Source organism: Tripterygium wilfordii, chromosome 12 (genome assembly GCF_013401445.1).
Source record: "Tripterygium wilfordii isolate XIE 37 chromosome 12, ASM1340144v1, whole genome shotgun sequence".
Lineage (NCBI taxonomy): Eukaryota > Viridiplantae > Streptophyta > Magnoliopsida > Celastrales > Celastraceae > Tripterygium > Tripterygium wilfordii.
The window spans coordinates 11,600,735-11,626,939 of NC_052243.1; the positions used below are offsets into that span (position 1 = coordinate 11,600,735).

The following is a 26,205-nucleotide window of genomic DNA, read 5'->3' on the forward strand; positions in this document are numbered from 1 at the left end:
GCCCAATTCTCATCGCAATTGGGCTTGGCTCTTCACTTGCTACAAATTGTCGTGGGCCTAGTACGATCCAGAAAGAAATGCCCATCTGCGAAGTTTAAAAAAAAAACACCTATTACCTACCAGAAGGTCGAGTAGGAAATGCTTGAATAATAATATAATAGGATAATAATTTAATTATTTATACATAATAATACTTATCAACCCAGCAAGTCTAAGCAAAAAAAGCTATGTGGTACAATACCTTCTCCGTCTCAAGTCAAGAGTGGACAATATTTTTTCGAGTTATTTATGTTAGATTTATATAATACTCTCACGAGTATCCGATTTATAACAAAATGAGAGTGGACAATATTTTTTAGAGTTATTTAGGTTAGATTTATATAATACTCTCGCGAGTATCCGATTTATAACAAAAATGAGAGTGGACAATATTTTTTCGAGTTATTTAGGTTAGATTTATATAGTACTCTCCCGAGTATCCGATTTATAATAAAATGAGAGTGGACAATATTTTTTCAAGTTACTTAGGTTAGATTTATGTGGTATTCTCACGAGTATCCGATTTATAACAAAATTTAGGAGGGAAAGAAGAACAAATTCATTTTTGCTTATGTAACAGCTGAAAAGTTCCTTCAACTCCAATACTTACTTGCATGTTAAATAATAATTATTACAAGAAGCTCTGACTGAGTCCTGACTGATCATCATGATTATATTATTATTCAGATAACCTATTTTTAACTAAAAAAACCTTTGTATTATACTTAGGGTCCGTTTGGCAAGCTGTTTTCAAGACAAGATATGCTATCAAGGACAATATATTGTCTGTTGTCACCAAACGGTCATTTCATGGTGCGAACACCAATACAATTTTGATACCATATTATTGTAGTTTTAAAATTGTCGGTTTTGATACAATTTTGAGACAATTGCATATTTCGTACCCATTTTGTCCCCATTATTTTATTGAGTTGCCTAAAATAACCCTGTCTTTTATTGACAAAAATCAGGCCGTGCGAATTGTCTCTCTCGTCTTCTCAGTTGTATGAACTTATTTTTCTTCCATATTTTGGTAATATGGAATATTATGCAACTCTTCTATTTAACTATTTATAAATAGTTAAATTAATTATCTTTATTTTATAAATTAATTGTTATATTTTCTATCAGTTATATGCTTATGTTATCACTAAAATGTCTAATACCCCTGCATGCCATTTGCCTCAAAATATTACTCAGCATATATGTTACCAACAAAAGTTGAACCAAACGGCACAAACCATTTAAGCAGCATATCTTCTACCAATATTGTCCAACATTTCTGCTATCACTATATCTGCTATTATATACGCTACTGATAAAATTGTCTGCCAAAGAGACCTTTAAACTATGAAGTTGCTAGCAGAACAATAACAGAACCGAGTGAAGACGACTTTGTTAGATTATACAGTATAAATAAGACAAAATTGGGATACATGATCCATCACTCTCATAAATTATCAATAAATTTTTTAAATAATATATTATTCTGATCGAAAAGGATATGAAAATCTAAAAGGGATAGAAAAAGAAAATCAAAAGAGTAGAGAAGAGAATATTTTAGTTAATTATAAATCCAAGTCACAAGAAATATTATTATTATTTTAAGCTCGCTCTCAATTACATCTCCTGCAACCTGGACTGGCAATATAAAATCTAATTAAATAATCCCATCCCTTATATATATACACTTTATTTATACATTACAAGTCATGCAAGTTATTGACTAATTAAACCGATAAAGGATCCTGTCTCCTTCACTTATTTTCATCCTAATCAAGCCAGGAAATTTATTAAACTATATCTAATATCCTATTCTATATATATATACAATATATCGAATTCTCTAGTAAAGACGTTCTTATTGCAGTTTATATAAGTAATTCTATTTTTAAACCCCTATATATATATATGATCAAATAATTGATATTAAAATTGATTTAGGATTTAGAACTAGCTAGGTTTTAGCTTTTATATTTGGGGTGTAAGATTTGGGATTTAGGATTTTTAGTGAAAATCGTGAGTTTGATTCCCACTGTGAGTAATATTCTTGTTGTCATGTATTGAGATTTGAGCCAACATACTCTGTTATCAGGTGTGAAACTTCTTTGTGGAGTCGAATACCCAATGAAGCGAGTTTAGGTTCATATCGAATATCCAAATGACAAACCAAAATGTCGTTCTTGATTACTAAAAAAAAGTTTATGGTTATAGGATTGTACCTCTACTTTAATCTCAAATATTGTAGAGCTTGAAGACTTAAATATAGAGATACGTACTTATATAAACCCCAATAAGAACGTTGTTATCGAGAAGAATTGTTGTCCGCCTTTAATTGGACTAATTGACTGCCAATTACAGTCACATAAAAACATCAAGATTCAAGGCATCACAATGTTTTTCATATTGTTATTCATCACCATATTTGACTGCAATTTGGTGAAAATCAGGAATTCCTTTCGATTTGAAATGGTCATTACAAGTACAAACAAAAGAACTTCAACCATACAAGTCGATAAATTCTACAACTTTATGGATCTAATGGACCAAATTTAAATAATATTTATCACCTTCTTAGGAGAACCGGCTGCCGGTGCAATGTAATTACTTGCCTTCCTAAATCTATCGATCTCTATCTGTCAATCCGTAGACTTTTGTATGTTTTGTGGGTCTCTCTCTCCCCACCAAAACTCAAACAAATCCACACTCGCACCCACTCGCGCGTCATCACAATATCTTCCCTTCCCTTCTTATATTACGATAAGGCTTTGTACAAATGCACGCACAGCCCTCATCATCATCACCACTCATGAGCAGCAACAACACCTGAAGACTGATGGAGAGACAGAACATTCATCACAGCCGTTCAATTTCCTCCACCTTCTATCTTAAGCTACTTCTACTTCTTCTCTATGGCTTACCGTACGGTACAGCACAGCCATCAAGGACGAATCCGGCGACGCCTCCTAATGACTTCTCGTTTGGGCAGAGATTCAACCCGTCGTTGGCGATCGTCATGATGGTTATCGTCAGTATCTTCTTCTTGCTGGGCTTCATATCCGTCTATATCCGCCAGTGCGGAGGGGCCCGTTATGGCCGGCCCAATCTCGATCCCAACGGTTTAGGCGGGAACGGCAGACGGTCACGTGCGGTACGTGGGCTTGACCCGGAAGTCATCTCGACGTTCCCTACGTTCGTTTACTCCGCCGTGAAGGGACTGAAGATCGGTAACGGCTCGCTTGAATGTGCGGTGTGTATAAACGAGTTTGAGGACGATGAAACGCTGCGTTTGATTCCTAAGTGCAGTCACGCCTTTCACCCAGAATGCATCGATGCCTGGCTGGGATCTCACGTCACCTGCCCGGTTTGCCGAGCCAACTTGGTGCCTAAACCGGGTGAGGTAGATAACAGTACGGTTCATATGTTTGGACCAGACCGCATTTTGGACCCTCAATCCGATGTCTCAATCCACGTGGCAGAGGATAATGCAGATAGAGGGTTGAGTATGCAACCTCCGGAGTTGAATATGATTAATCCAACGATCCACAATAGGCCACCAAGGTCAAAGTCAACAGGGTGGCGGTTGACTAGTTTATTTCCACGGTCTCATTCGACCGGTCATTCACTGGTCCAAGCAGGTGATAACCACGAGCGGTTCACACTAAGATTACCAGTCGATTTACGGAATCAGCTAATAAACTCGACACTGAACCGGTCTAAGAGTTGCGTGGGGTTTCCAAGAGCACAAAGTTCAAAGAAGGGATTTAGGAGTGCAAGTACTGGAAGGAGTGTAAGTGGAAGGAATTATTTTCAATACGAGCGGTTTGGGCAGGAGGGGCGGCCGGACCGGTGGGTGTTCACTCCCACCCCACCATTTTTAACAAGAGCCGGTTCCGTTCGGTCTAATGCAACCCCACCAAATAATCTAGCCAAATCTGTTAGATTGTCAATTGATGACAACGAGATTGGGGAACGGTCGTCTGATAGGTTAAGACCTGATAGTGAAGTTTAATCAGATAAGCTCTCTCTTTTTCTTTTTTTTTTTGGTTTAGGGTTAGGTAGTGTGGATTGCGATGTTGAGGAAATACGATTTTCTGTATAACTTTGTGCTGTTTTTCTATCTTTTCTTATCTGTAAGAGTGTAAGGTTTGAAACTTTGCTCTTTTTTTTTTGTCTTGAATACCTAACAATCTAGAATTAGGCAGGTGGAACTGATGGGTGTTAGTCATGTGTTTTTTATAACACTAAAACAGAAGAACATCATTTAACAATTATTCAGTGAGATTATGGGATGATTATTGTTTCTTTTCCACCGACTTACAAACATATAGAAACCTGACTAAAAACGTAACTTACAATCATAGTTGATGTCATGCATAGAAGAACATCATGAACATAAAAATGAAAATGTTTTAGGACTTGTGTATGTCAATTGTGGGTCCCTTGCACACTGAGATGTGACTGCTCAGTTTTGAGGTTCTGAGGCATATCTTAGATTCTCAGGGACGTTCCAATACTCAAGTAAACTCTGTAGGTAGTAAGGTTGTTGAGATTTCTTGGTGCCTTTAATTCTCTCTTTAACTAATAGACAAAAGTGAAATTGTGAGATATGTTTACTTGGGTCTAAGTCCCCTTTTATATGACGGTGGAATAAATTATTGCCCTTGATATCCATAGGTGAATCCCTCCTTGATTCCCTTCCTATTTGGTGCACCTGAGTATCTCAAGATATTTTGGTCACCCAGGGTTTCTAAAATTATACTTGTTAGGGCAAATGCAATGGTGAAGTGGTATTGGGCCAACAAAAATGTTGTCTTTTACTGATGTGGCTGTATTGTAAAATGTGTTTTGCTTATGTGGCTGTATTGGGATAAGTGTTTTGCTGATGTGGATGTATTGATATTTGATATTTTGGTGTGGTTTTGTTGTGGATAATATGGAGGAATGGAATGTTGTTGGGTTGGGTGGAAAGAGAAAGTGTGTGGGAAGAAAAAGTGTATAGAAATTTGTGTTTTGCTGATGTGGCTGTATTAGAATACGTGTTTGACTTGACTTTTTGTGTAATAGAGGTGGGACCGGGCCAACAAAAATGTTAGCCCAGCAACCTAAATCCCATTGCATTTGCCCTTAGATTGTATCAAGAAGTAGTAGCTGAGATGACATCTTGATATGCCGAAATGTTCCCAATCCAATCAAATCTTCTCCCATCAGCGAGTTGACCCGTGTCAGCATCTTGTTGGAGGGATAATATATATCGGTATTATCAAAGATTTGTTCCAAAATCAACTTGGTTTGTGTAGGAGCAAATTCCAAACCTGTAAAACTTAAAGAGAGAATGGGTCTGGTGGCAGCCTGTAACTAGTCATTGTGGTTGCTGTTAGTTTCTCTTTTCACCAAGTTTATGCACCACCACCACCACACAATACGAATCTCAAGCCGTTTACTTTGGCTATAAAGACCCCACCTCTTGACTAGTGACTGGCTTTACCATTACATACACAAATAAACACCGAAAACACTAACAAAGCCAGAGATCAATCTCCATTCTCCACAACAAGCTAGTTTCTATCATGGAGAACAATGAACCCAACACCAACCCTATTCCTAACACCATGAAAAAGTCCTTGCTGGTCCTAAACTGTATCCTTTTATGTTTAGGCGACTGTGGAGGTCCTTTAATAATGCGTCTCTACTTCATCCATGGTGGCCACCGTGTTTGGCTCTCCAGCTTCCTCGAAACCGCCGGTTGGCCTATAATGCTCATCCCCCTCACCATAACCTACCTCCACCGCCGCAAAACCAATTCTCAAACCAACCTTTTCTTCATGAAACCCCCTTTGTTCCTCATGGCTGCAGTAGTTGGTCTGCTCACTGGCTTGGACGACTATCTCTACGCCATAGGTGTCAAATTTCTTCCTATATCTACTTTGTCTCTAATCATAGCAACCCATTTGGCTTTCACTGCTGGTTTCGCTTATCTGTTGGTGAAGCAGAAGTTTACATCCTATTCAATAAACGCAGTCGTTTTGTTGACGATCGGAGCGGCTGTTTTAGCTCTGCATACCAGTAATGATCGGCCGGAACATGAGTCGGAAAGAGAGTATATATTAGGGTTTGTGATGATTCTGGCAGCTGCTCTGCTATATGGGTTTGTGTTGCCTTTGGTGGAGTTGAGTTATAAGAAATCTAAGCAGGAAATAAACTATACACTTGTGATGGAGTAGCAGCTGGTGATGTGTTTGTTTGCTACTATTTTTTGCACTATAGGAATGCTAATTAACAATGATTTCCAGGTTGGTCTTCTTCCCTATGAAAATTTAGATTAAGAAGACTTTATTTCAAAATTTGAGTTGTAGACATAATTGATGTGTCCAAGCTCTTCTAGTTCTCTTGATCTTTGTGATTCAGTGGATAAGGTTGTTTCCATTGTCAGAAGAGATGGGCAGGCGTCAGCCCTCATTCATGATCTTACGACTTTGCATAGACTTATGTTTTTGGTAAACAGTCAATCGAGCCTGGTCATTGTAACCCCCTATGTGAGGAGAGACCCTTCTCCTGAAGTTACGATGTCATCTTGTCGAGTTCATTAGAGAGAGTTGTCTCGCATCCCGAGGTATTCTCTACCTATCCACCTGTGTGGATTTAAGGTATAAGTACCCTTTTGTTGAAGGCCGTTTGACATTGGCCTGGGTTACTTCATTGCCGTGGCACCTAATATTTGAACATTGGCTCGAACCATTTTCACTACCCTTTCTTACCCCGAAAAAGTGGGGACACCTTGCACCCTTGAATTGACAAACATATTAATTTTGGCTAAACTAGCCCCCGAGGTACTAGACTCTATTTTTGATAACATGAAATCCATCCAATTGTTCGTCGAAAAATTGATTGGCAAACTTCGGGTCACATGGAAGACCTTGCAACTCCAATAATAACATTCGCATACGTTGGGTTGAGGTGCTTATATCACAAATTACGATAATAGAAACACCAATGAAACCTGAACTCACGACCTACCACTAAATATTACCGGGGTCAAGTTCACCGTCTCAATCCCCATTGAGACACCATCTGAGACCAAACAGTTTGGATGTTTGCAGAGTAGAAGATTTGTTTTCTTTCTTTTGCTAGTACTTTTTTGCTTTGAACTCCAACCCATTTAAATACATTTCATTATTCCTTAGGTGATTACAAGAGAAGCAAGAGACTTTGAGTTGGGGAAAGCCAAGTATTATGTGGTGCTGGTGTGGAGTGCAATCCTATGGCAGTGTTTCTTCTTGGGAGCTATAGGAGTCATCTTTTGTGCTTCAGCTTTGTTGTCCGGCATTATGATCGCAGTTCTGCTTCCGGTGACAGAGGTCCTAGCAGTCATTTTCTACAAAGAGAAATTTCAAGCAGAAAAAGGAGTCGCTCTTGCACTCTCTCTTTGGGGATTTGTTTCATACTTCTATGGTGAGCTTAAACAGAGCAAGAAAAAGAATCTCAATCTGGAAGCAGAAATGTCTTTACCAGCTAATCCCCCAGTTCCCATAGATGGAAAAGTTTGAAATTCATTGTTACATAAATTTTATGCTTCTTGTAGGTTGAAATTTGAAACATGGGAAAATTCATCCTTCTGTTTCCCTGATTCAACTCAGTTAAAATGTGTAAAGAAATTTTTTTTTTATCAAATTCTCTGTTGCATATATAACCACCAGTGCAGAACAGAGTTTTAACTCATCCTCTCTTTCTTTTGGGAATTGAAGACATGGAGAAAAACCTTTATCAAACCTCTACGGCCACTTCAAAAAACTTTGATGATTTGGAGTTTTTGGTACTTTATGCTTTAACAGATCAGTTGCCTCTTCCTACATTATGACCATGATCAGTTGATTGATTCGGTGATTAGTAATGGTAATTCAAGGTACTATTTTTTTTCCACACATTCATATGCTATGCCAATTACAAGAACTAAATATTTTATTGCCAAAGCTCTTATATCGTTCATGACTCCAGCTGCTTATTCATAAGTAATATGGAGAGAACCTAACATAGGCAGGCAGTCACAACTGACTCAGGCTGATCCAGCAGTAAGGGTCTTGTGCAAGGCTTTGATGTGGTCATGCAATTCATCCAAAGGCGGTAGGCATGATTTGATGGTAGGAACTTCAAGAACATTCTTAAACCAAGCTTTGAGCAGGGGCATGGTCTCCCCATCAACCAAATTCACACCTGCAATATCCTCAGCCATTGTTGCCCAGATTGCAATCCAACCTGCTGTAATGTCTACATAGCCAATTGTTTCACCTCCAAAGAATTTCTTCCCCTCCAGGCCGCTCTCTAGAGTCTTTAGAAGCTCTCGAGCTTCTGCTGCAGCTTTATCCTGCTCCTCCCCTTGCTTGGCAAAAGCATTCTCCATCGCTGGTACACACTGATAGACAGAGATCGTTTTATCAGTATAGATAAGAGTGAATTATGCCGTCTTCTTACCCTCAGAAAGACATTGATAGCTTACCTTCTCATGAGCAAATTTGGCCCAGAAGCGTGCCTTAGCCCTTTCATAAGGATCCTTGGGGAAGAGAGGATTATGCTGCCAAACCTCATCAATATACTCCACAATAACGAGCGATTCCGCCAAGGGTTTAGTGTTGTGAACCAGGACTGGAACTTTCTTGTAAGCAGGGTTATATTGCAAAAGAAGCGGACTCTTGTTGTGGATATCTTCTTCCAGGTACTGGTACTGGATCCCCTTCAGCTTCAGAGCCCACTTGACTAAGAGTGAATAGGGGCTTAACCAGTACCCAAGTAACTTTACTTCTTCTCCTGCCATTCTCTCTTTCTTTCAAGTAAGAAACAGAGCAGATGTGGCTGCCATTTATATTTGATAGGGTGGTGCACCAATTGGTCAAGCAATGGGGACGTCACTCTTTTGACTTAGAAACGCATGTCTATGACCGTAATTGATTTGATGAACCAATATTACTTTAATCTATTCTTTGGGAAGTGCGGATCCGCTGGCAAAAAGAAGCTTATGCTTTTGCTGTTAGATTTTTTTTATTGTGGGCTCATTTTTATTATATGATAAGATTTTAAAAAAAAACACAAAATGTGGGTTCCATTTGGATAATACTTTATTAATAAATCATTAATAATTTAAAATTAAGTTATTAAAATTTTGTCAAAGTAAACAGAAGATGTCAAATATAGACACGAGAATCTACAATCAATGCAATATCGATCGAGATAGTCAACAACCTACAAAGATCACTAAATTAAGAGAATCGTTCATGAAAGCCCCGAGACCATTGTGATGCGGGTCGGAGAAGATCCAATCAAGTCAATAAGATGGCTGAGAGATTTTAGTGAGAGAAAGTACAATGTTTTGAGAGAGAGAGGGCGCACTCATATGATTGGTAATGATAATTCAAGGTACTATTATTTTCCGCACATTCATATGCCATGGCAATTACAATAAATTTTTTTTCCCAAAGCTCATATGTCAAGTATTTCACTCTCCAAATGGCTACTAACTCTGTCATTCATGACTACATGACTCAGAGGTGCTTATTCATAAGTAATATATAGAGGGAACCCAACATAGGCAGGCAGTCACAAGTGGCTCAGGCTGATCCAGCAGTAAGGGTCTTGTGCAAGGCTTTGATGAACTCATGCAAGTCATCCAAAGGCGGTAGGCATGATTTGATGGTAGGAACTTCAAGAACATTCTTAAACCAAGCTTTGAGCAGGGGCATGGTCTCCCCATCAACCAAATTCACACCTGCAATATCTTCAGTTATGGGTGCCCAGATTGCAATCCAACCTGCTGTAATGTCTACATAGCCAATTGTTTCACCTCCAAAGAATTTCTTCCCCTCCAGGCCGCTCTCTAGAGTCTTCAGATGCTCTCGAGCTTCTGCGGCAGCTTTTTCCTGCTCCTCCCCTTGCTTGACAAAAGCATTCATCATCGCCGGTATGCACTAATAGATATAGATAGTTTTATCAGTAAAGAGCCAAAAAAGGGTAAATTATGCAGTCACCACTAATTCTTATGCCTAGAAAACACATCTGTTGTGTCAGAAGAGTTGTGCTTCTGTAAAAAAAAAAATTGTTGATTCCAATGGTTAAATTAATTGTTTAAACCTCTTATAGCTCATATGCATGGAGGGTCATAGGTTCTAACACCCAATTTAGAGCGATTTTGATGTCATTTCCGCACTGGGCTTAGTCTCAGAACTTAAGCCACCCATGTGGTTTGCGGGTATTGGATATGGTCCCAGGGTTTACAAGCGCTATTTCCGCACTGGGCTTAGAGCATCCACAGCAGATTACCTAAACATGGGTCTGTCTGTAAAATAGGGAATAAATTTAGAGAACTTGTCAAAATTTAGCTCTGCATCAGATTCCCTAGAGTCCCCCTATTATAAAGACTTGCTACAGTAGTTCCCTACATCTAGGGAACGACTGTAGCAATCTGTAAGAATAAAATAATAATGTTTAATCGTTTTATCAATAAACCTAATAAACAATATCCTCTCACTATCTCGTACGATGCAAAACACCGTCTCTCTCTCTTCTATTTCTCTCAATCCTTCTCCGGCGTCATCGATCTTCTCCGACCATCGTCTACCTTCGCTGGGTATGTATCCTTGCTCTCCATATCGAGGTTGTTAAAAAGAGTTCCATTTTGGCACTACTCTCGTCTCTTTGCTGCACTTTTTCTGTTCTGGTCTTTCTCCCATGGATCTACATATTTGTTATGGTTGTTCGATTTCTACTTGGTTCGATTTCTCTTCATAATCTGCAACTGATTTTACTTAACTATGTCGTTGATTATTTCCTCAATTTTGTTTGGGTTTCAGAGTTTTGAGGCTGAAGAACATAGGATTGGAAGGAGATAGGTAATGGTTAGTTAGTTTAATTTCATTCAATTGATGGTCGATTGATTCATATGGTATGTGAAATAAGTGGGCTGAGTTTGTTTATTTTATGTGAATTAAATGGGTTCATATGATTTGGTGATGGGTTGATGTGTTCTGTTGTTCTCTGATTTCTTTGTCTTCGGGTTGGTTTCTCTTTTCACTAAGATGGTGTCTTCTTTGAAATAACTGAATTGTTGGGTTTCAAAGGGTGTAAATGTTTTGCCTTTAACATGGAACATAGTCCTTTTTTAGTTGTATGAATGCTGTTAACGAAATTGCTATAGAGGATTTCCTTTTAGTGAATTACCAAAAAAGTACTTCTTTGTTGTGATATACATGGCCCATCTCTTTTTGACTTTCTGTATCTCTCAATGCAATCTCGTATGATTATATAATTGATCAAAAAGTTACGTATTCAACTAAAGTATTTACTATGTGTAAAAGGTTTGAAAGATAACCCTGTTTTGGATTTCTATGTCATGTCTCTGTCAATGAAACTTGATTAGTGTGAGCCTGTTTAGAAATTGCTTTTGTTTCCCATAACCATGCTAATGTTTAAAGTAGTTCCCCACAAAGTTAGGATTACCATGTTCTCTTTCAGATCTCATCATTGAATGCATTATGCTTGCATTTTAATCTTTTTTTTTCAGTAATGAATTTAAACCGCAGTGGTGATTGTTTTTTTGATACGATTCTTGATGGGATGTCGAGGGGAGATTCACATATTGGAATCATCACTGAAGAACAAGAGCCTATCCAGGTGGAGAATTTAAATGGAAAGCAAAAAAAAAATCCACGTCTTAGTAACTTTTCCACAAAGGAAGATGTGGCTTTAGTTTCAGCGTGGCTAAACACGTCATTGGATGCAATTCACTCGACGGACCAGAAAGGATCAACATTTTGGAGAAGGGTTTCATCAACATATCACGATGCAATTGGTTCTTCTTTTCCTGAACGCAGCGATCGCTCCATAATCAATCGATGGTCAAGTATTCAAAGTTGTGTGAACAAATTCATGGGATTCCTAGCTCAAATCGAGTCCTCTCGTCCTTCTGGTGTCAATGAACAAGATAAGGTTGTTTGAATGTTATAATAAAATATCATTTTGATTCATTATATGTCATGTTAAATGTGCTAATTTTTTTTTTGTATTTTCTTACTCAGATTGAGAAGGCCAAAATCATGTATCATGACATTCAAAAGACAACTTTTCAGTTTGAGCATTGCTGGAACATACTACGACACCAACCCAAATGGATTTCACACATGGAGGGGGGAAACACCAAGCGACGTTCTAATTTGTCATGTTCTCCATCTACACCAAAGTCAATTAACTTAAGTGATGAAATGCCACCCTATAGTCCCACCATTGATTTGGAGAGACCTATTGGTTTGGAGAGACCTATTGGTAAGAAGGCTGAGATAGAGAACCGGAGAAAAGGAAAAAACAAAGACAAAGATGGTGGTTCTCTTGGTGAAGTAATTTCTGAATTGAAGTTGGGTAAGTTCAAGATGCATGAACAGAAGGTGAAAATGCATGAAGAGAAGATGAGGATGGCAAAGCAAGAGATGGAGAAGCAAGACGAACATGAGAACAAGAGGATGAAGCTAAAAGAGATGAAAGAAGAAAGGGAGCACAAGAGGATGGAGATTCAAGAGAGGCAAGAAGAGTTTAACATAATGATGATGAATGTGAGTAGCTTAAGTGAAGATCAAGCTGAGTATATTCAAATCTTAAGGGCGGAAATACTCAGTAAAAAGAAGAACTTGTAGCTCGGTAGAGTCTTGGAAGTATTGAAGTATCTTGGAAGTCTTTGAAGTCTTTGAAATTTTGGAAGTCTTGGAAATTTTGGAAGTTTTTGTTGGGACGTTTGTTTACTGTGTTTATTGGAAGTATGATTGTGTTTATTGTTAATATGTGACACATCATAGCTTCATTTTGTTACATCTTTTGGACGACTATGTTGTATATAGGTACTATGTTGTATATATACATGAAACTTTGGTTTTTATTTTGTCTTTCTAACACAGTTGTGTGCCACGGCAATAACTATTTGGAGAGGACATGAGTTCCAATATCTCCAATCATGGTTAACAGAAATGAGAATAAACAATAACAAGAATTAAAATACTATATCACGAATCAAACACATTGACACAACAACTGCAACAGGTACAACGCATGATCAGGAATCAAACACATTAAAAACAATACAATAACTAGTCACTAGGTTACTAGTTAGTATAATTAAAATATTAAGCAAGGCTATGAATATTCCATAAATGCTCAACAAGATCTAACTGGAGTTGCGAGTGCACGTCTCTATCTCTTATGCCAATATGTCGATTGATAAAGTCTTGAAATTCTGGAGTATGATCATGTGTCACTACTGGTGGAGGGGGGCCTTCCTCAATATCTTCATAGGTGTTGTTATCTAGTTGAGGGTGTAAATGTCTCTCGTCTTCAACTATCATGTTATGCAAGACTACACATGCTATCATGATATCATTGAGTGTATCAGTTTCGAGATAACGTGCAGGTCCACGCACAATTGCAAAACGTGCTTGAAGTACACCAAATGCACGCTCCACATCCTTTCTAGCTGACTCTTGACATCTTACAAAGTGTTTTGTCTTGTTATTTTGTGGTGCTGGTATTGTCTTCACAAAAGTTGCCCATGAAGGATATATTCCATCAGCTAAATAATACCCCATTGAGTATTGATTGCCATTAACATGAAAGTTCACAGCAGGTGCACGACCTTGTGTAAGTTCTGAAAAAACGTTGGATCGGTCTAACACATTGATGTCATTGAGAGCACCAGGCATACCAAAGAATGCGTGCCATATCCAAAGGTCATACGAAGCTATAGCTTCCAATATGAGTGTGGGTTCGTGGATATGACCAGTATACATACCTTTCCACGCACTCGGACAATTCTTCCATTTCCAATGCATACAGTCAATACTCCCCAACATTCCAGGAAAACCTCGATTTTCCCCGATCTCCAATAATCTAGCAATATCATTGCTATTTGGGGACCTCAAATATTCTGAACCGAAAATAGAAATTATTGCTCTTGTAAATTTCTTCAAACTGGCTATAGCTGTGGATTCTCCAATCCTAACATACTCGTCCATAAAATCTGCGGTGACGCCATAAGCAAGCATCCTCAATGAAGCCGTTATCTTTTGTAGAGGAGATAACCCTAGCTTTCCAGCAGCATTTCTTTTTTGTCGAAAATAAGGATCATGAGCTTCCACTGCCTCCTGGATACGTAAAAATAAATCTCTACTCATACGAAATCTTCTCCGAAATCGATCATGAGGATACACTGGATTTTCAGCAAAATAATCATTGAAAAGTCTATTATGGCCTTGTATGGATCCTCGGTTGATGTACAAACGCCGATCACGTGATGTCAATCCTCTGCTCATTTCCAAGCTCAATCTTTCAGCTTCAAGAAGGAGTATATCTTCAACATCATCATCAGAGGAAGAACTTGACGATGAGTTAAAAACGAATTTCTTGATAAATGGTCTCATTGATGGAAATGAATGTAGTAAACAAGTAAATGGGAGAGATGTTTGGTATTGACAAAGATAAATGTTGCTCATAAAAAGGATATATAGAAGTGGTCATTGGGGATTGGTGGATGTAGAATGGTAGGTGGAGGGTATAGTGTAGGCATGTGAATTTTGTAGGGATCGTAGGTGAGGGTAGTGTAGCAATGTGATTTTTGTGGGATTGGTTGGTGAGGGGAATGTAGCAATGTGATTTTTGTGGGTTGGATAGGTGAGGGGAATGTAGTAATGTGATTTTTGTGGGGAGAAAAAATTCAATTAGTTTAATTATTTTTTAAATTATTTAATATATTAATTCAGATTAATTTTTAGATTATCGGGTCACCAAAGATGTTAAAAAATAATTATTTGTTCTCTTATTTATACAAGTTAAAAGAATAAACAAAAGAAAGAGAAAGAAATATTATTATAATGTGATAGAGAATATGATAGGTAATCTGATGCAGTGTTGATTGGATAGGGAATCTGTAAAATAGGGGAAAGTGACATTTTATCTGTATTTTAGGGAATCTGTTAAGAGAAACTGATGCAGGTGCTCTTAGTCCCAAGACTTAATAAGCGCATGTGGTTTGCGGGTATTGGATATGGTCTCAAGGTTTACAAGCGCTATTTCCGCACTGGGCTTAGTCCCAAGACTTAATAAGCGCATGTGGTTTGCAGGTATTACATGTGACTCGTGGGTTTACTATTAGAGTAAAGTCCGGTGGGCTGTGCTTTCCGTTGGTTCCATCGTCACCCAAAAAAAAATTGGACTTTTGCTTATATGTCATTTGGTCCATGTGGTTTGTGGATATTTCATGTGGTCCGTAGGTTTACCATTGAGGTGGAGTCTAGTACACTACGCTTTTGGTAAGTTCTCTCGTCACAAAAAAAAAATTAGGTTTTTGTTTATATACCACTCCGTTGAGTTATGTCAATCCAATGTAAAACATTAGTATTGGTAGTTGACTCGTTTACTTGAGGAATAAAGATCTAAAATCTAGAGCATAAAAAAGATATCGATTATTTACCTTCTCGTGAGCAAATTTGGCCCAGAACCGTGCCTTAGCCCTTTCATAGGGATCCTTGGGGAAGAGAGGAATTGTCTGCCATACCTCATCAATGTACTCTACAATAACGAGCGATTCCGCCAAGGGTTTAGTGTTGTGAACCAGGACTGGAACTTTCTTGTAAACAGGGTTATATCTCAACAGGAGAGGACTCTTGTTTTGGATATCTTCTTCCAGGTACTGGTACTGGATACCCTTCAGCTTCAGAGCCCATTTGACTGAGAGGGAATAGGGACTTGCCCAGTACCCAAGCAACTTTACTTCTGCTCCTGCCATATTCTGTCTTTCTTTTCTTTCAAAGTAAGAAACAGAGCAGATGTGGCTGGCATTTATAGGGTGGTGCATGAATTTTTCAAGCGATGGGATAGTCAAACAATTGGGATATTTTGACTCAGAAACGCCTGTCTATGACCGTAATTGATGAATCAATATTACTTTAAGCCGTTAGTATTGAAAAGAGTAACAAACAAACGCCTTTCCATAAGGGTAATTGAAAACAAGCTACAATTTGTCAAACAACAATCTTTCGCATCTCAATATTTTTTTTTATCTCGATTATCTCAAATACTTAGATAAAAACACACGATTTCATATGTACCATATGACAAATATAGGGGCCACGATTTCATATGAATTGTGTGCTCATGTTCATCTCAGCATTTGAAATCGTTGAGACACAAAAGAGAAATACACTAGAACCTTTAGAATTTTCGTTTGCCAGACCGAACGATGTAGAGTTCACCTAGTATTCAAGCGTAGATCACTCAGTCACCATCGACAAAGCACCGTTTCCAATGGTTCATTGAAAATTTAGAACCCAAGTCTTTTTATTCCCCCTTTTTTTTACTGTTCCTTAATTCCTTCTTTACCTTTATCCTTGGGACCAATCACTGGTGGAATTTTACGTCACTCCTGACAATTCAAGCAAGCAAAAATATACCATTATGGGATCTTCATATCCCTTCCTACGCCGTGACACCAAAACACACTTAATAGTTAATACCATTGCAATTGCTTACCATGCCTGCGGCGCCTGCTACGGGCCGTGCCATCTAAGCTTCGCATGAATCTCCAATGAAAACCAAAACAAGCCCTACCCTTCCAGACAGTGCCTTTCTTTGTAGTTCTTTGTGGCGTATTTTTACTTCAAAAACTAAGAAGTTTTAGTTTTTTTCTCAAAGCAAACAGGAGCTGTCCATGACAAAGTAATAACAAGCAAAGATGGAACAAGTCACCCGCAAAAGCGTTGCCACACCACAGCACTAGAATGAGGTTGTGTACGTTTGCACTCAAATTTGTGCAAATCCACAAAGCAAACGTCAATGTGTTGTGAACATTATTTGTATGGTAAAGAAAAATCATTTTTCCAAAACTAGCCTGAAAGTGAAGTAATATTTCATCACAACTGAAGATCTGACTGAAAATTTACAATAGAATCTGTACTCCCGCTAGTATGCAGTCATGAACCACCCTTATGGCGTACAGGCCCACAGAAGATTCACCAGACTTCATCTTTTGAAGATCTTTGAAAACATGTAGACCACAAAGAATAGTAACAGTGCAAATAGAACAACGTGAACGATATGGTTCGATCCATATTTGATGATATTCTTGTTCAATTTCCTTATGTTGTTCTTCACACCCGCCTGAGCTTTGATCATTGTCATTTGCTGTTTTACAAGGAAGAAAATGTTAGATGGCAGTTTATAGCTTCCTGCCAGTATGAATGAGACTAAAGAGACGCATGATGCAGCTAGCATCTAGATGACCACTAATTTCATCAATCCTTACGAGGTAAATCACATTATCGATATTTCTAGACGAAATTAAGAGGAAGTAACAATTCATCCAAAAACATGGAAAAGCTTCTAAATCATTGAAAACTAAAGCAGTTGCTCCACTAGGTTCTACTGAAGAAACTATCTTTTCTTGTAATTGTACCTAATTAACAGCAACAGGCACGGGGTCGGAAATCCTATCCATTTTTGGCATATGCTATCTCCACAAGCCGGACCCAAAACTCGCAAAATCTCATTCAAGCACCATGCTGAATTTGCAAACTATTGTCAGGCAACTTATACTTCATTCACTCCCAAAGATTCTCTCATCAATTTCCACAAAAGGATAAAATGGTAATCCAAATAAAGTTCTGTCTTTAAATATGAACGTCTATGCTTATACAAGAAAAATTATTACCGCACTCCCTAGGTCCTCTCACTCTGTCTTCAGGTATCCAACATTTGACCGAAGCCTTACAATAAGATTCAGAAAACTTTTTTAAGGATCTATACTAACCCAAAAAACCTATTAAACAACAATTCGGCTGTTTCAAAAAATAAGTTTTCCTAAGCCCTTATTTTCTGACCGATGGTTAAAAAAATTTGTTACAGGAAGGAGATTTAGTTGAAGAATAGTGCAATAATGCTTCTCGTCAGACTTTTCTAATGTAAGATTAATAGCAAGCCTTGTGCACAAAATAAAGCTAATGACAGAGGGCATTTACCAACATAAGATTCTACTTCATAATAATATTTTAAAACTTCCAAATGTGCGAAAAGGGTTCTTGACTTATTCGCAAACGACACAGAGTTTCTCCAAAAATTGCAAGATCAAACATTATTGGCAGCAAAAAATTTACTGGTATATTATGTTCTCACACAGTAGTTTCAAAAAACCACTTCCCTCCCCACCAAAGATTTTAGGAGAAAAGGTCACTGCAATATAATCATCTTTACAGTATTAAGTTCAGGCCATACTATTCAATTGAGCATCGATCCACCCATAATTTTATCGTTTCTCTCTAAGATTCTATGCAGCACGGCACTATTGTTAGTCGTGCTGCATAGGATTTAGGAAATCCAGTTGATCTAGGATATACCATTTGATCTATGACGTACCAGTTGATCTAGGAAATCCCTCTGAAATTTTGCTTCTGTGCTTATCTCTTGAGCAACCTGCACCACCACCGTAAGTAACAAATTCAACAAATTACTAAAACAAAAGGTAGTATGTACAAAAAAAGAAAAAAGATCAAATAAAGTTAACAAATGGTAGCAAAACCACAAAAGGAAAGGGAATGGCCCATTTACGATCCTACTATGCTACAATACGTTTTTATAGAGAGTCCTCCCTTTCATCATCACTCTAAAGATTTGAGAAAATGCAAATACCAATCTATACTATAACTAAACGGCTGAAAATTGAATAGCGCGACTCTGTTAAACACAAATAAGCCCTTTGGGGTTTCCATACTAAACTGAGTTTATTTCTGGGAAAGCTTTTCATAAAGTATCACCATGGTAGGTTATGAGAGGCATAGAAATGCATTACGCAAACAAAGAGAAATTCATTATATGCCTTATGCACTTTCTTCCTGGTTTACTAAGGTTCAACATCCATAGTTTTGCAGTACTGCCTTCAAGTTTTACAACATATACTTCACAAACCCTGGTTAGAAAATTTAACATGCACAATTATGTACTTCTTCATCACCTCAATGGCTCAATCAACGAATTGTCGGTTACCAGGCCTCCTAAACGCAATAAAATATACCAAAACACCCATTTCGCGTTTCAATTCAAAAACATAGAAGAAATAAAATCATTTCGCAAGACATTCATGACTTACGTTGCGCAATAGCTTAACTTGGCCACGGAGACCGGTGATCTCGTCGTCAAAGTCTGCGTGCATTGGATCAATCCGCAATTGGATTTCATCGGAGCTAGCAACCGCTCTCGTGCTTAGACCCTCTCTGCAAAAACCCAAGATGTATTTACCCGAAAAAATCCATTCCGATTACCACAATAAACCAACAGCAGAAGAGAATCGAAACCCTAATACCTTGATCTGTAAGGAGCAGCGCCAGCATAGGAGGAACCGCCACCGGCTCTGCTTGAAGCCGCCATTAATTCCGGAATATGACGCAATTCGAGAAAATTAAAAATCTCTGTCAACAAAGAAAAGACTAGATTTGAAGTCGAAAATTGACCGTTGATTTTCACGATCTGATGGTGGTGAGTGGTGACTAGTGACTACAAGCCTCGGTTATTGGGCTTTAATCGAGTTGGGCCTGTTTCTTTCTGGGCTGGATTGGAAAGTGGACCTTGAATTTCAAAATTCAAAGGTTCAAACCGGTAAAGGCATCTTTTACCGTTACTGAACTTCTAGAATATCCTATTGAGTGCACGCCTGTAACCTGCTGTCATTCCCAATTCGTTTTCCTTCCAGAAACACAAAGATCAGATTCAGGCCGTTAATCCCTAGAAATTGTGCTCTGTCTAGTTCGAATCGAACTTCTTGATTAAGTCATCGTTTGAATTCTGTCCTCAAAAGATGAATCAAAATCAGACCGATCAAGCCCACATAGCCAAACCATCATCAGAATCAGACGGAAACCATCGCTCCACCGACTATGCTCCGTATCCGAAGCTCGACCCGAAAGACGTGGCTCCGCCACCGGGGAATTGGACCAACGTGTCAGTGGGTCCATCAGAATCTCAGCCCAAACAAGCGGGCGCAGACCAAGGACCGGCACCGATTTCCGGCAGCGCCGCCACTGCCATGCCATCGGAGTCTAATCCCTACGTCACTTCTGCCCCGGCTCAGAAGAGTAAGTATCAGTAGTTGTCCCAGTATGGTATGCTTAATGGATTCTATGTGAGCTAATGAATTGGAATTAATAGATTTAAATTGATTGTCGAGCAGATAAGATTGATTCGGTGAAGGATATACTGGGGCAATGGGGAAAGAAGGCGGCTGAGGCTACAAAGAAGACCGAGGATCTTGCTAGGGATATGTGGCAACACCGTGAGTGCTTTTTAGATATTGTTCAAATTATTTTGAATTTTGTGCGGTTCGACTTCCTGATGCTTTGAATTGTCTGTGGAAATACTTAACAAAAGTTATACAAGCTCTTTGCCAATCTATACAATTTTGAGCTTACACTAGGCGAATTGTTTGTTTGTTTGTTTGTTTGTTTGTGACATGACGTGACTTTTGAGCTTCAAACCCAACTACATTACTCAAGCTTTCCAGGGTTTTAATTATTTCTTCGTGATATGGAAAGGGTGTTACTTTTTTATTCATGATGTTTCTGCTCTGTTTTAGTTTTCTATTATTTCCTGGTGGAATTTAAGATCTTAGGGCAAATGCAATAAGAAACAATTTACTGGGCCAACATTTTTGTTGGCCCGGTCCCACCTCTATTACACAAAAAGTCAAGTCAAACACGTATTCTAATACAGCCACATCAGTAAAACACAAATTTCTATACACTTTTTCTTCCCACACACTTTCTCTTTCCACCCAACCCAACAACATTCCATTCCTCCATATTATCCACAACAAAACTACACCAAAACATTAAATATCAATACATCCACATCAGCAAAACACTTATCCCAATACAGCCACATAAGCAAAACACATTTTACAATACAGCCACATCAACAAAAGACAACATCTTTGTTGGCCCAATACCACTTCACCATTGCATTTGCCCTTACAACTTAGGGGAAGTTTGAACTAAGCAAAGATGACTTTGAGTATCTTTAATCGGTCTTTTGTCAACTTCTTTATCTGTCGTTGGGAAAACCATATGTTAAATAGTTGACTGAGCGTGCCTCTTGTGTTAAATTGTGAAAATCGATATAAGCACCTCTTGTGGAAAATGTTGTTCTCTTGGTCAATTTGCACAACTTGTTTTTCTCAAGGAAGATACGAGGCACCTGAGTAGTTTACTTTGGTTGCCTAGAGTGGGGAAGTTGTTACGGCTTTGCGTCCATTTTTTGTACCGATTTTTTAGTTGTGACCATTGCAATATCTATTTTCTCTCTTGTTGTCTTCAATTCAGCTTGGTGCTAAAGTGCTATTAGACTTTTTTTTTTCTAGTAGCCATAAGCATCTATAGCATTATTTGATGGTGGTAATCATTAAATCCAAAGTAGTTCATTGATTGATCATCCTATGTCTTATCTGCAAGTTCTTTTGTTATGCACAAGCATTTAAACTGACCTATTCTTGATCAGTGAAAACGGGTCCTAGTTTTGCTGATGCTGCTGTGGGAAGAATTGCTCAGGGAACTAAAGTTCTTACAGAAGGTGGTTATGAGAAGATCTTTCAACAGACATTTGAGAATGTTCTGGAGGAGAAACTTTTGAAGACATATGCAGCATACCTATCAACTTCTGCTGGTCCTGTTATGGGGGTTTTATATTTGTCCACAGCGAAGCTTGCTTTTTGTAGTGATAATCCTCTACCATACCAAGTTGGTGACAAAACTGAGTGGAGCTATTATAAGGTATGGCTTATGTCCCTTTGTATAAGTTGTGTTTGACGCTTTCTTTACTTGGGCTAGGAGCTTGTTATGAATAATTTGATGCCTGAAAATAGAGTAAAAACCTTCTTTCCTAAGTGAAAAGTAAACTCATCTTACATTCAAATTTCAAACATGTAGCAAGTTAACTTCGTAGACTTTGAATATCCCAGAGCTGCAACCTTATAATAGTTTTTTCTTATTGATTTTACCTTGTGATTGTATTTGGAATGAGGCCTAAAGGTTAATGTGTGTAAAGGCCCTAGTATTTGAAAGCTAACTACTTGGTTTTTGTGTGGCTGCGAGTTGAATCTTTTATTCACAATTTGTACTAGGCTCTTCTGGTCTGGGCTTCTGGTAAATGATATGGGCATGGATTGTATGTTTGGTTTAGTAATTGGAACTATGATTGACCACGAAGTCACAACATTTATTTAAGCTGCTAGAGTTTCACACAGATTGGTCCCCCCCCCCGGCTTGGTGGTTCCATCATTAGAAAGATGAAAGAGACTGATCCATTTTATTACAAATGAAAAAAAAAAGTTGAACGTCTACTTGTATATCTGCTACTTATTCTCTGTACATGCGCCTTCTGATATATACACTTTGCTGAATGTTATTTCAATTAAGTTATAATGCTTGATTCACCTGAAACTCTCTTTAAAAATTCTAGTATTCGTTATTGCTATGGATGGTGTTCATAAATCTCTTGTTGACACCGTGGGAAATCAACTGGGTGATATATTCTATTACAAACTGTGATCAGTTATTCAAATTTCCGACAAAAATTTAGCTGCCTACGCATAGTCGGCATCATGATTGAATCTTGACTATTGGTAATAGGAAGAAGGGATGATTAGTGGACCTGAATGTCGCAATGAAAGGAGGAATAAGCAAAAGCTCATTGAAGCATAGGAATTGAAGCTTCTAAGTTCTTACTAAAGGGTTCCGTGGCTGGAATGCTGGATAACAGAAATATGCTAGGATATTCGTTATTAGAGAAAGATTTAAGAATAGTGATTTTGATCTCTTTTGTAGTAGCATTGTAGCAACCTCCTCTTTCTTACTGACTCTTATTTGTGAAATTAAGTGATCTGCCATAGCTCGCATTGATGACTGGTTACTTATAGGAGTGATTTGATGGGGATTGCTGGCTTTTTCCCTCGTTCTTGTTCATCTTTTTTTCTTGTAATAGCCACAGGGGATGTTAGGCTCTTATTTATCTATGTTCATTAGCTGAGCTTTAAATATTTATAACTATTGATTTTGATGTACTTGTCTTTTGACCATGTAGGTGGTTATTCCAATAAATCAGCTGAAGGCAGTAAATCCATCTACCAGCAAGGTCAACCCAGGCGAAAAATACATTCAAGTTATCTCTGTTGACAACCATGAATTTTGGTTCCTGGGCTTTGTACAGTATGATAGTGCTGTAAAAAATCTTCAAGGAGCATTGCAATCCGGCGGCTTCTGATGTTATCAGGGTTAAAACTCCCTATGGTGAATTGTGGCTTATGATCCATAACTTAATGTAGATAAGTTTGGGATGCTGGGAATATATTGTGGAGATTATTTATGTTGAAAGCTTACATTTGTTTGTGTGCTTGTAGTTCTTCGTTTGTTACTGGAACACATTGGTTGTGTATATATGTTTGTATCATTTTCTTACTCACAAAGTCTCATACTCTTCGCACAGGCTTCGATATGGTCTTACCTGTCGTCAGTGTGAAGCGGGTTGGGTTTGTGGCCCAAGATTAGAGTTAGTCCAACTGTCTTGTAGGCATGTTGGGTTGGGAAATTCTCAGTTGCCGCCGAAACAAAAGTTCTATGTTCTTTGTATAAATGAAACAGTGTTGTTGAGAAAAGACGACCCGAATTGTAGCTTTAACGGACGCTTCCGGGGTTCTACGCTTGCCCATTTATGGATACCTTCCCTGGGACCCGTTTGGCTATTTGCCATATCGTTGCCTCATTAAATGTGTTATATAGGCCAAACTTGGCCCAAATACTGTCAGAATCTGAAGATCCAGTGGTAGGGCCCAATATGGCCCAATCTGAAAAGTGGTCAGTCCGGCTTGTCCTGTCTATATAACAACTGGAAATGGGGAAGACATGGCCTAAAAAACAAAATTAACGCCACATAGAAACTGTGCTTAGACAGCTTATGCCGAAAGGTTTAAACCCAAATGATCCTCTCCCAATTTACTGAACCGTAGGTGCGATGATTTACTTCACGGAGAGGTCTCTGATTCAAGTTGGTCCATCTGCGCAAAGGAAAAAAAAAAATAGAAGCAGCATATGACTCCTTCATGCATGCTCTATTTGGCTCGGGGGATACAGTTCAGTTGGTAGAGATTTGCTCTTGCAAGTGGGTCATTGCGATTACAGGTTGGATTTCTAATTATCCATGTGGTAATGACATTATCTCGTACAGTTGTACTTAAACACGTGGCTCTCTTTTCTTCTAAGTAATGGGGGAAGAGTAGCAAAACATGTCACGGAAAGACTACTGAGATAAAGATGTGCAGTCAAGAACACAGATGAGGTAAGATAAAGATGGGCCCTGTGTGGGCTAAAATTAGTCAGTGAGGGGCCCACACAAACGTGACAGCAAGCCCAATCCTGCAAAACATTATATGATTATATGCATGTAATTCCAGAACAAATAAAAATAAAAATGGAAATGGAAATGGAAATGGAAAACAGAGAAAGAAATAAAGAAAGGCTGCCAAAAAGCATGGAAATGGAAATTGAAATGAAGGTGCCAGACATCCACCCCTCAACGTCTTTTTCCCGTCTTGTCACAATCCTTGTCTCCTCTCTCTCGCACTAAAAAGGAATCAATCTCCGTAATTTCAAAACGGTTAATTAGGGGGCATTGAAACGGAACGGCAAGTCACATACGACGGATCTATTGACACGTGGCGTTCAGGATTTGGTTGTTAGTGCAATTTAAGACATTCACATAAGCATCTCCAATAGCCTTTGTGTTTTTTAGAGTACTCCTCATTGTCTTAGTGTTGGTGCATCACCAAATCTTTAAGTGCTCATCATACAATGATAGGAAGCTACAAATACTTAAAAGACAACATGGTGTTTAGGATTACGTTGTTAGTGCAATTTAAGACACTCACATATTAGGGCATCTCCAATGGTGTTTGTGTTTCAAGTACTCCTCATTGTCTTGTGTTGGTGCATCACCAAATTCTCAAGTGTTCATCATATAATGATAGGAAACTACAAACATTTAAAAGACAACTTTTTCATACATTTGACTTAAGAAATGCTTTTGACATAAAAAGTAGAGTGGAGAGAGAAAAAATGAGGGAGAATTTACACCATATCTTAGAGCAACTCCAGTGGTAAAAACTATATCAAACACTTCAAAATCATTTTCTCTCTTATACTCTCTCCTACGTGGCATAACTTAATTGGGTGAGTGGGTTCCACAATATACACTATTCATCAACACTTTATACTTTTCAACACTTCATACTCATCTTCTTTATTTTCTCTCTCTTACTTTTTATCATATTTTTCTTACTTTTCATCATCTCTTTTCCTTTTCATCACCTCTCTCTTCCTTTTTATCATATCTTTCTTCATTTTCCTCATCTCTCTCTTCACTATTCATCAACTATATACATACTTCATATTTTAAGTGTTATTTTTAACAACAACCTATATTTCAAGTGTCATTATCAAGAAAGTGTGTTTTCAAGTGTTCATTTTCTTTCATTGTAGAACTCCAGCACTCTAAATTTTCCATAAAGTTCACTTTACAACACTTGAAAATGTGTTATCAAGTGTCCATTGGACATGCTCAAGGAGCATCTCCAATGATACATGTGTTTCAAGTACTCCATTTTATCTTGTAATTTATACACCACTCAATTTTCAAGAATTTCTCTACAATGGTATAATGTTTCAAGCACTCCATCTCCCTCCCTCTTTTTTATTTTGTCATCTCTCTTGTGGGTCCACTTACAAGTGTCAAGTTTTAAATGGTTATGTGGGTCCAAATAATGCTTTTAAGTAACACTTGAAATATCAAGGGTTTTCAAAATTTATAACATGTATCAAGAGTGATTTTTCTCCCATTACAACCATTTAGCACTTGAAATTGTTGTTTCAAGTGTTTGATAATTGCAATTTCAAGCATCCATTGGGGATGCCCTTAACATATCAAGTATGTACATAGTCTCAAGAACCACACAAGTGTTATTTTTCTCCCATTGTAACAAAGTAGCACTTCAAACTTGTATGTATAATGCTTCAAAAAAAAAATTTTCAAGTGCCCATTGAAGTTGCCCTAAGACCA

At 38.1% G+C, this 26,205-nt stretch overlaps 5 protein-coding genes, 1 long non-coding RNA gene and 1 pseudogene across 7 annotated transcripts; 4 read left to right on the top strand and 3 right to left on the bottom strand.

The window, feature by feature from the left end:
- The first annotated feature begins 2,497 nt into the window (after positions 1 to 2,497).
- LOC120010120 (RING-H2 finger protein ATL11-like) lies at positions 2,498 to 4,326 on the top strand. The gene has a single exon (XM_038860822.1). The coding sequence runs from the start codon at positions 2,876 to 2,878 to the stop codon at positions 4,049 to 4,051; it is 1,176 nt and encodes a 391-aa protein (XP_038716750.1). The 5' UTR covers positions 2,498 to 2,875; the 3' UTR covers positions 4,052 to 4,326.
- Positions 4,327 to 5,565: 1,239 nt separating this feature from the next.
- LOC120010215 lies at positions 5,566 to 7,803 on the top strand (annotated as a pseudogene).
- Positions 7,804 to 7,923: 120 nt separating this feature from the next.
- On the bottom strand, positions 7,924 to 8,869 carry LOC120010217 (glutathione transferase GST 23-like). Its single transcript, XM_038860944.1, has 2 exons — positions 8,534 to 8,869; positions 7,924 to 8,449 (listed from the first exon to the last, which is right to left on the bottom strand). Exons 1-2 carry the CDS (start codon positions 8,846 to 8,848, stop codon positions 8,093 to 8,095), a joined length of 672 nt encoding a protein of 223 aa, XP_038716872.1. The 5' UTR covers positions 8,849 to 8,869; the 3' UTR covers positions 7,924 to 8,092.
- A 556-nt stretch (positions 8,870 to 9,425) lies between these two features.
- Positions 9,426 to 15,872, bottom strand: LOC120010218 (glutathione transferase GST 23-like). Of its 2 annotated transcripts, none has more exons than XM_038860946.1 (2): positions 15,533 to 15,872; positions 9,426 to 9,962 (listed from the first exon to the last, which is right to left on the bottom strand). In XM_038860946.1, the coding sequence occupies exons 1-2, from the start codon at positions 15,845 to 15,847 to the stop codon at positions 9,639 to 9,641; spliced, it is 639 nt and encodes a 212-aa protein (XP_038716874.1). In that variant the 5' UTR covers positions 15,848 to 15,872; the 3' UTR covers positions 9,426 to 9,638. The 2 variants fall into 2 exon arrangements, with proteins under 2 accessions (XP_038716874.1, XP_038716873.1); XM_038860945.1 differs by having other exon boundaries at positions 9,426 to 9,995.
- LOC120010220 lies at positions 10,527 to 12,836 on the top strand. Its single transcript, XR_005470847.1, has 3 exons — positions 10,527 to 10,654; positions 10,878 to 11,153; positions 12,501 to 12,836. It is a non-coding gene; the product is annotated as an uncharacterized LOC120010220 (long non-coding RNA).
- Positions 15,873 to 16,795: 923 nt separating the features above from the next.
- Positions 16,796 to 19,571, bottom strand: LOC120010219 (bet1-like protein At4g14600). The gene is made up of 4 exons (XM_038860947.1): positions 19,412 to 19,571; positions 19,199 to 19,322; positions 18,469 to 18,525; positions 16,796 to 17,241 (listed from the first exon to the last, which is right to left on the bottom strand). Exons 1-4 carry the CDS (start codon positions 19,474 to 19,476, stop codon positions 17,080 to 17,082), a joined length of 408 nt encoding a protein of 135 aa, XP_038716875.1. The 5' UTR covers positions 19,477 to 19,571; the 3' UTR covers positions 16,796 to 17,079.
- Positions 19,572 to 19,748: 177 nt separating this feature from the next.
- On the top strand, positions 19,749 to 23,560 carry LOC120010216 (GEM-like protein 1). Its single transcript, XM_038860943.1, has 4 exons — positions 19,749 to 20,180; positions 20,276 to 20,377; positions 21,598 to 21,869; positions 23,179 to 23,560. The coding sequence occupies exons 1-4, from the start codon at positions 19,904 to 19,906 to the stop codon at positions 23,356 to 23,358; spliced, it is 831 nt and encodes a 276-aa protein (XP_038716871.1). The 5' UTR covers positions 19,749 to 19,903; the 3' UTR covers positions 23,359 to 23,560.
- The last annotated feature ends 2,645 nt before the right edge of the window (positions 23,561 to 26,205 follow it).